We start from the raw sequence: 10,548 nt of genomic DNA on the forward strand, positions 1-10,548 counted from the left end.
TCAAGACCTTTAATTTAATATCAAGAAAAAGGGGCTGGCCCCTCAAATAAGGGGCCAAAAGGGCTCTAAAATCTTCTTACAATAACTCTTTACTGAACAATAATTTGCTATTATTATAGAAGCTAAAATGTTCACTGTACAGCTGTTTATCTTTACAGTACCCTACCTAAGTCATATATTACGTAATTAGGGGTTTTAGGGGGCCAGAAGTTTAAAACTTTAATCATTAATATCTGAAAAAGGAGAAATATTCTGAAAAGCAATGTAGAACAAAAGTTGTTCAGAAAAATGTTCTTAACAACTACAATTTTGTTGTTTGTGGTCCCGATAAGGAGTTAAAGGGTCGGCCCCTAAAAAACATTTGTTCAGATATCTCGAGAACAGTTTACAATTCGTGAACACTTGTTAAACAAAATATGTTTATATATGCGAGACCTTTTATTTGATATCGAGAAAATGGGGCTGACCCCTGAAATAAGGGGGAAAAGGGCTACTAAGTCTTTTTTATAAGAACTCTTTTCTGAGCGATAATTTGATATTTATCATTTAGCAAAAACAAAGATCTTTTTAAGCTTAATCGAACGCTGAAATCTGTGTTAAAATCGGACGATGCACTATAGAGAATTTGGGGTTAAAAAACTTGATTTTTCCGGAAATTTTGATTCCGCGTTCTTGGTTAAGAAAATAGTGTTATGTTCAAAGTTGAATTAATTCGTACCAAAAATATTTCGATGATTGTTAAATCGTATTTAAACACATTTGGATTTTTTATTTGTTAAAGTCTTTCTTAAAATCGAAAATAGGTTTGTTAATTTGTACTCAAAATTATTCGGATTTTGTTAACTCGTACCAAGAATTATTTAATTTTTTGTTGTTTAATTAACACATGTTATTACTTTAAGAACTCTGCTTCTTAGAGGTACTTCTAGCTTTTCTTTGGATATTAAAGGAAGACCCACTCGTTGCTTTGCAACGAGATTTGCTCTAGTTTTTTTTTTATTGTTTTGTTATATAATTTCTAGATTCCAAATTGCAAAAATATTTTGAAGGATTTTCGCCTTCCTCCATCTAATGGGCACAAGATATACAAACATATGTCCAAACAACTTTTCTTTGCGTAGGTTTTCAAGAGCACTTTTTTTCATCCAAAATATTAATATCAACTGATTCCATACATTCTATTTCCTGAACAAGATTTTTTTCAGTGTTGTTTCTTACCTTTTTTCTATATGTTGAATAAAATATAGTCACCCCCTCCCCTTATTTCCATCATTAACACCTTAAAAAAAATTCATTATTACCACTTTTACATTGAAAATCACAACTCCATATATTATCTAGATATTCTCTACTAACTGACTGAATAGGTTCTTTAACGAGGCTGGGGGTGGCTGCCATTTTAAAGCGTTTTTATCTCTATACAAAAAAGATTTTCACTTTAATGTTCTATAACTCAAACAATGTACTGAAATTGTCTTTTGAAAGAAATTGATATGATGGTATTGAAGCATTATTTAAAAAGTCAATTGATGGTAAACCAAGGTTTACAAGATGCCAAAAAATTATTTCAGCTGTTTTTCAGCATTTTCTAACTTTTCAAAGGGAGGTAACTTGTAAAACTTCAAATATGTTGTTCTAATATTTTCCTTTTTTTTTTTTTAATTTAATTTCACCATCGAATTTTCTTTTCAATGATCAATCTTTATTACACATGTATTGGTTATTATTATGTTAAAATTTGGAAATAATATTGTGGCTACTTTTTTTTTTGTTTTACATATTTGCATTTGTATGACATACATATTTTTGGTAAAATTTTGATATTTTTCTTTATAACAAATAATGTTAAGTTTTTCTTATTAAGTTAATTTTTTGTGATGTTATTAGTATATTTTTTGCCTTCATTTATATTTCAAATATTTTTCATATTTTTTTTTTTTACATGACGTGCAAATTCTTCTGATGCAAAAAATGATAAAATTAACGATGATTGTGATGTGGTCTTCCATATTAAAATGTAAAGTAAGATTATATGAAACATTTCAGCAAAATTTTTTTGGACCCCCCAGCCTCCTTAACTTTTTTTTTTTTTTTTTTTTTTTACATATTCTTTGTCTGACAAAACAGAATTGTTAAAATTCCAAAGCCCACACCCTCTTTTGAAGGGATTAAATTTTATCTCAAGCAAAACAATGGAGTGATCAGGCCTGTAGCCCTGTTAAATGGAACAGTTTTCAACTAAATTTGAAAGACTATAAGAAATAAGTAAAACTATCAAGACGACTTGATTTTTCTTGCGCATGTGTAAACTTTTTTATCTGGATTTAGAACTCTATAATAATCGATAAGTTGCAAATCTTCCATAATTTGTAAGACTTTACTACGAGCTTTAGGGTTATTAATTCTAGTGTAATTACAAGTATCAAGCAAAGGATTTAGAGCTAGATTAAAATCCACACACAGTATGAAATAATCATTGTCCAATTCTAAAAAAAAAATATCTCTTATATTTCCATAAAAACTAGGGGTGTCAATATTAGGCTCATATATATTAATAAGTGTTACCTTGTTTTCTTCAATGATTAGATCCAATGCAAGTAAGTTACCATCTGTGTCCTTTTCACCTCTTATGATTTTGATTTCAAAATTGTTATGAAAAAGTATGCAGACACCTCTTGAATTTGACAAATATGAATTAAAAATGCATCTGTATCCCCACTGGGAATCAGTGAATGGTTCATTTTCATATATAAAGTAAGTGTCCTGCAATAAAATAATAAAGTATTTTTTTTTGGTTTATAATATTTGAAAACGTTTGTTAAAAGTTGCTAGCCCCTGACAGTTCACCGTTGCTATTGTAATATTACACGACTGTGGCATCCTAAGAAAATTTTGAAGAAACAGAACGTAAATAATGAATAATTGTTTTAATAAGGTATTTGATGTTGGCAAATCCAAAAGTCTCTTTTCAAAGGTCACATATGTTAAGAGGTCATTTTGGGTGCCTCCCGCAAGTGACTGCTTAATACAAGTTTGACTGTGTGTGTATATATATATATATATATATATATATATATATATATATATATATATATATATATATATATATATATATATATATATATATATATATATATATATATATTATATATATATATATATATATATATATATATATATATATATATAATTTACCATTTGTTGGTGTGGAACAACGTTGTAAGTACACTAATGGTGCGCCTTTGAAACAGAGTGATTAAGTAAACTGCTCAATTTTCCTATCATTACAACTATTATCCATATGTTAAATGTACTTAAGGCAAATTGCCTAAAATCAACATCTGTTCAGAGAGTTTACAACAGCACAAAGCTAGGAAAAAGTGGTGGTCCATACAAGGGGTATATTTGATTAAGGTAGGTAATTTTGTATATCTGCGGTCATCCTCTTAAAAATAAAACGAGTTTCAAGATGCGACATTTCAATTAATACATGCATAATGAAATGTGTGTTGATAAAGGTACAAGTAACGCATCACGTGGTAAAGTACAGATGAGAACCTTCGGTGAAAAAATTGTGCATCGGTAGTCAACCATATAAGTTCAATTTTTGGCGCAAGAATAACATCTACTCTTTGGATTTTGTAGTTGAAAAATGTTGGTCTTGATAATGATGATTTTGGCTCTTCTGTCAATAGGATCCTGCAGGGGTATGTGAACAGGGAATATTTTTCAAGATTGGTGACGTTTAAAATTCCAATACTCTCAAAGTGATTCTCAACAATACTTCAATAATGTTAATATATATTACATAACATATGATTCTTAAACGATGTAGGGTTTGTACTTTAGAGTATGAACGTATTTAAATTGATTTTTGGTTCGTTTATTCATTTTCATATGTCAATGTTCCATACCAAACTATAATATTGATTGATTTTCCTTTTCTTTATATTCTTATTCATGGGTTTATCCATGGACTGAATTCGGTATATAAGTAACTGCTATCAAGATGTTAAAAAGCTTTTTTTTTCAAGATTATATTTCTCCGTCTTTTTTCCCCATGCCTCATGCATGTTTTTTTGTCTTCATGCACCTTTGTTTTATGTCTTACAACACTAGTAATGACCAACGTTGACAAACCGGAGATTAAAATAATTCCCGATACAATGGTCACCGAGGGCGACACTTGGACCCTGCAGTGTCACGTAACCAGCAAGACTCGACCAGTCATACAGGTAACAAATCCATTGTTTCCTAGGTAACTACGGCATTTGTAATCCGAAATCATGTATTTTGCGATTTCGCATTACAATTTCGTAGCTAACAGAAATGTCACTGTTTCTAAGGTAACAAAGTCACCCAAGGCTGAATATTTAGTCCCTTTGCAAATCTTGTATTTGCAGAACGAAATTTGACATAATACACTCAATGCCACATATAGACTTTCTTGTCAAATCATACCATATCGTTATACCAAGTAAAATATTGTATGGTACCAGAAAAAGCTCGTTCCAGTCATTGAACGAATTGTTTATCTTTGAAAAAGATTGTTGTTATTATAGGACTGTGACGAAATAATTTGGTTTTTCTTTTCCGTATATCTTCACAGTGGTTTAAGAAGGTGGATAATACATTGTTTTACCCGCCTTCTATCTTGACATTTGAATTGAACGGTCAACTCTTTACCGTCCTGAAATCAGGACGAATGGAGGAAGGCCCAGGGAACGTGTACTCGAGTCCTCTTGTCTTAGAGTCTGTAACAGAGGCAGACGAGGGGCTGTATGCCTGTTTGGCTTCCAACAGGTTTGGATTCAGTCAGCAGTTCACCAACTTGTACATCACATCTGTACTGTCTACAACGCCAACGCCCTAAATTGTGTAATTTGTTGAAATATTAAATAAAATTCAGGAGTTTTTTTTTCATTTGTAACAATTATAAACGGAAAAGCGTCCTTTCAAATATTTCTCACATCGAACAAGATTTGCTTAATATGTACACAAGAAATTCATGCAAGTGATTATCATGCTGTTTAACTTCCCAACGAGGTAATTCTTTCAAATAATGATGTTACCGTTGTTTGTTTTTTTTTAACCTCTATTTTCTTTAAGCTGCGAACCTCGATATATTTCAACATTGGTTTGCTCACAAAAACAAATAATTTATTTTAAAAAAGCATATCTTGATTAGAGTTGGAAAACATATTACAATATTCAAAGAATGCTGTATACAGTTATAGTAAACGACTATCACTGACAATTTCTTACTCATTATCACAAAAAGTAGCTGCAATAATGTAGCCCTCTTCCGGTTTTTTTTTTTGAGGGGGGGGGGGCTACAACTCCATAGGATCTCCGTAATGGTTCAAGTGCGGGAGTGATTCACTCCCGCAACGATTTCGTCTCAAATCGTTTATAATTGACAGTAACATTTGCATTTCTTACCTGAACTCAAACGTTGTAGATATCTATGGCATAAATTAATCCAAAAAATATAAAGTATAGTCCATATATCGGTTATTTTTCGTGTATGTCAACAACGAAAGTTTAATTTGTCCGCCATGTTTACTGACCTTGACCGGTTTTATTTTGGGACATTTTATTTTAAACATAATTAACGCGGTAAATATGAATTTTCCATTATATACCATTTCCTTAAATGATGTTTTAGTGATATAACGAGGTAAAATCAATTATTTACACTGACATTCACGTTATCAAGCCCATCAAAACTCCAAGCGTACATCCCATAAAATCACGCGAGAACTGTCATGACTGCTGAAAAAGACGACTGGTAAACATAAGGAATAAGGAATCATTCTTTGAGTATTATGAGGTGGTAATTTTGGTCGGGGCGTGATCAAATCTAATAAAGCCCGAAGGGCTTTATGATAGATTTGATCACGCCCCGACCGAAATTATCACCTCATAATATTCAAAGAATGATTCCTTATTACTTATATTTATATAATTTTAGGCCATCGTACGATTAAATCTTTAAATATAAATAAGCAAACCCCGCCGGCGCCTCAATTTGGCGTCATTTGTATTATGGGTTATATAGTACAAAATCGATACGTAGTGTTATCACAGACAAAGACACTGGATAATGTAAATATGCTGATGTGTTTTATCGGGTTTTGATTTATATACGGTTAATTTGTTCAACCTGAATTAAAAAACCATTTTATCTAAAGGTAGTCAAATATATAATCGATCTTTTCAGACCGAAGTCAGCCGCATTAAAAAATTAATTTTGCACCATTTAGGAGATTCTGTTGAATTGTAGCCCTCCCAGTTAACATCAGATATAAAAAATCGGAGAGGGCTATATTATTGCAGCTACACAAAAACCTGTGTCGAGTCAATCCGTAACATTGGCAGAGAAGTGAATGCATTTCCTTGATCTCGGCTCAATAATAAAAATTGAATGTATAGAATCTTATATACAATGTATAATTAAGAGCCTGAGTAAAGAAGAATAATGACCCCCGTAGAATAATGACCGGGGTCATTTTTCGACGTAGAATATATAAAATGATCCCCGGTCATTATTCTACGTAGAAAAATACAATGTCTTATAAAGAGCCTGAGTAAAGAAGAATAATGACCATTTTGCCTGAGGAATAAGTGTCATTTTCATTAAGATAGCACACTATACATACACTATAGAACAGTGATCCCTGTAGAATAGTGACCCCCTTCTAAATTTAAGTTTTTCAGTATAATATTTTATTAATTGTGAAATAGTCCTTTAATATTTTAATTTTTACTGCAGTTTCAGAAAGTAAGAGAAATTATAATTCGTATCTTAATCAATTTAAAGTGAAAGAATGGGAATGTCATAGAAATGAAAATCCTTTCGTTCAACAAGATATTGACGTATTGTATCGGAGTATGGTTTTCATTCAACGAGTAACATTTACATGTACTTCATAATTACGAGTGATAACCATACTGAAGCTAGCAGTCACTAACACCAGCCATTGAGCCACTAGAGGATAACGGTCAAGAAGGAAAAGTATTAGAGTACTGAGAGTTCTCGAACTTGTGATCCAAAGAAAGGGAGATAAACCCCTCGAAACCACCTTGAAACCACCTGGTTGTACCCTACTGCCCAACTTTGAGACCTGGAAATAAAAGCCCTGTAGGTCACTTACACAGGTCTGTATATCGTTTGATTTACACTTTGAAGAAAAGGGAAATAACGGTCCACCATTCAACACAATATCGTTGTGAAAAGTTAAAATAGTTTTTAAACATTGCTACAAATTATTGCTGTTCAATCGACAGACGATATCTTTTATTCTCCTTTCTGTAGCAGTTTGTATGCTGTGTAAAGGCTACCGAGTGATTAGTGACTGTTGCTATGAGTATAGAGCAGCCTGGAGGTTCCCTGTGATCTGTTGACAGATCCCCAGGATCTCCCAGGAGATGTCTCTGTACAGAACAGCTACATACAGTCCCTGATTTTGGTGGACTAGGACCTGTACATGTAGCTTATCTAGAGCTGCTTGTGATAATGTTGTATCAATGTGTCTGTAACACAAGAACTCTAGGAAGTAGAACATTACAAACACTGGGATAACTAAAAAGCAAATATTCTCACGTTGAACAGACTGTTCTGGTATTAATTCACTGATATAACAGATTCTGTTGTCAAGTACTATATCCACTGCTACAGCCTGTCTCATCTTAGTAGACCAGGACTGTCCCCCTACAGTCTCAGTATACCTCTCTCTGTCTATATGTTTGTGATACACCAGATATGGCCGTGCTAACATGATCTTTGTCATCTCTATAATAGATAAAGCTTTCCTGTATCTTTGTGTCTTGTAATAATACATGGCAATGTACAACATGTCAGAAACACACCCAAACTTGGCTGCTAATTTCAGCAGGACATTGTTTCTGCATTATACGTCTGTTTGTTTACACCTGTGTTAGTGTACATGAAGGTAATATACTGAAATATGGAGGTTGTAAGTCTCTGTAATGTAACAGCTTGATAGCGTGTCAGTGGTGACTCTACTAACTGTTCTATTGTGTGTATGGCTTTTGTACGGCGCTCTAGAACTATGCCAAATTTAGAGGACTCAAAGACAAGTTCTTCGTCATGATCAACTTCAGACAGGATAAGTCTCTCGTCTGTACATAAAGAAAGTCTGGGATTGTATAGTAAATCAATGATGAAGGACCTGAGAGAGGAACTCTGTAACAGGCAGGCCAGACCTTCTTGTACAATTCATATAGTTGTAGGAACAATCTTTTTGTGCTGAGCCATTGACCTTTGTCAGAAACAGGTTGTTTTGTGGGATGAAAAAGTTTGAGCGAACTCCTTCATACACCCATTTAAGTAGGAGTTTAAAGCAGACCCAGAAACCAGCCAGGAGATTTTGTGGACAACAGTGAGGTAGCATGTTTTGTTGAATCACCCAGAAAATTGTTGTCTTCGTGTGATAGGAACACAACAGTTTATTGGGTTCTTCTGATTGTTGATTTATAACTTCTTTTATAAATAATTTTAACAATCCATATGTCAAAAACTGACTGTGGTTCATTGAATACACAAGTTTATATTCTGCCTGAGAAAAAGAAATTCTCCACTCTTGATTTTCATTTGGTCCTAATGAGTGTCCAATTGCTACAAAGTGACATCCCTTTCTGACAATATCATGAACAACTTCAGGATCAAGCCATGAGTGACATCTGTATATCCATGAAAAGGCAGAAGGAGGTCAAAAATCAGAAACAAAACAGAAGGCAGTGTCATATTCTGTCCTTCCCAGGACACCACTACCACAGGGTCCAGGTACAGTAGAATTAGGCACTACTGCTGAACACGTTAACTGAGTCCATATAGAACTAGATATATAGGCTCTAGAATTTATCATGACTAATGATGCGTGTATAATTCTATTTGGTGTTGGTGTCAGTAGCTGGAGTTAAGTGAATCCTGGTGGACTCTCAGAAATGTCAGAGAGAATCAAGGTTGTACTGGCTGTGTTGTAATACTCCGATTGAGACATGTCGATGATCACTCGGTGGTTGTTTGGCCACAACATAAAGTCGAAATCTGATCCCTTCAGTCTCAATCCTTCTCTGCGACTTCCACTCATCATCTTTATGACCTTATCTTTAGGTGTAAAGCGTTTCTACAGAATCTCTACGATGTCCTCTGTCTCTCTCCTGATGGCCACTTGCTGTTAAGTCCCCACTATCTGACCCCCCCCCCCCAAAAAAAAAACCACTGACTCTGCCGTTTGCTGCATTCCCTCACACCTGTTGTTATTTTAAAAATATGTGCAAAACTCCTCTTATTTACTTTATCAAATTATATACGAGGGTTGTCCGGAAATTATTGAGATATTTTCTCTTATTCATTTAGGAAAAAAGATAAACTCTTGAAATTTCACCAAAACGTAAATCAGGATAGAGTGTATCAATGTGAAAAGCTTGTTGTCCATAGCATGAAAAGATACTTGCTGGTAAGCGGATCAACGATGCTCGTCCAGTGACCCGGCGCAACAGCATTTTAACGCGTCTCATTGTTTCTGTGTATTGAACACCTTACAAACGCACGGAAAAAGAATTGTTCTTTATTTTTCATCTTTTGTTTTCATTTCAAGATGTCATTTTTTACATTTTCTCTCATTCTTGCCTTTTGTAAAAAAAAATTCGAACTATTTGTATACGAAAGTAAAAATTTCTGTGAATTGCGTCTCCTGCAGTCATTTTTTTTTTTACATATTTTACAAGTGTTGACAACACTTGGTATGTAAAAAAGTACTTGGTATTTAGTCCCTTTGTCTTAATTCTATAAATTAAATAATCGGGGGCAAAAATATTGAGGTATGTCCAATGCACGATGTTTTATCAATATTGTCGACATCGCAATGTTGTCCAAAACCTAGTGGACATTGTGTCAATATCATATTAGCATTGTTATTAAATTTGCATTTGCAGCGTACCATATATATCCCGTGTACATTTTCGATATTGCAATGTTGACCAACATCGAGTTGAGATTGTGTCCACATCGTGTGTCTTGTTTCCTGTTTACATCGTCAACATCCCAATGTTGATCGACATCGTGTCTACATCGTACCTCTAATATCCTGTTAACATCGTCGATATCGAAATGTTGATCGACATCGAGAGGATATCGTGTATACATTGTATGCCTTCTTTTCTTTTTACATCGTCGACATTGCAGTGTTGACAAACATCGTGTAGACATTGTGTCTGATATTCCGTTTACATCGTCGACATTGTCAATATCGCAGTGTTGACCAACATCGAGTCGACATCGTGTCTACATCGTGTTCCTTCTCTCCTGTTTACATTGTCAACATCACAATGTTGGTCGACATCGAGTCAACATCGTGTCTACATCGCACTTCTTATATACTGTTTACATCGTCAATATCGCAATGTTGAACAACATCGAGTCGACATCGCAATGTTGATCGACATGGAGTCAACATCGTGACTACATCGTACCTCTGATATTCTGTTTACATCGTCGACATTGTCAATGTCGCAGTGATG

General features: G+C 33.9%; 1 protein-coding gene across 1 annotated transcript; it reads left to right on the forward strand.

The window, feature by feature from the left end:
- The first annotated feature begins 3,346 nt into the window (after window positions 1-3,346).
- On the forward strand, window positions 3,347-4,904 carry LOC128179851 (fibroblast growth factor receptor-like 1). The gene is made up of 4 exons (XM_052847511.1): window positions 3,347-3,414; window positions 3,646-3,707; window positions 4,120-4,235; window positions 4,610-4,904. The coding sequence occupies exons 2-4, from the start codon at window positions 3,653-3,655 to the stop codon at window positions 4,871-4,873; spliced, it is 435 nt and encodes a 144-aa protein (XP_052703471.1). The 5' UTR covers window positions 3,347-3,414; window positions 3,646-3,652; the 3' UTR covers window positions 4,874-4,904.
- The last annotated feature ends 5,644 nt before the right edge of the window (window positions 4,905-10,548 follow it).

This window comes from Crassostrea angulata, chromosome 4 (assembly GCF_025612915.1).
Source record: "Crassostrea angulata isolate pt1a10 chromosome 4, ASM2561291v2, whole genome shotgun sequence".
NCBI classification, from domain to species: domain Eukaryota; kingdom Metazoa; phylum Mollusca; class Bivalvia; order Ostreida; family Ostreidae; genus Magallana; species Magallana angulata.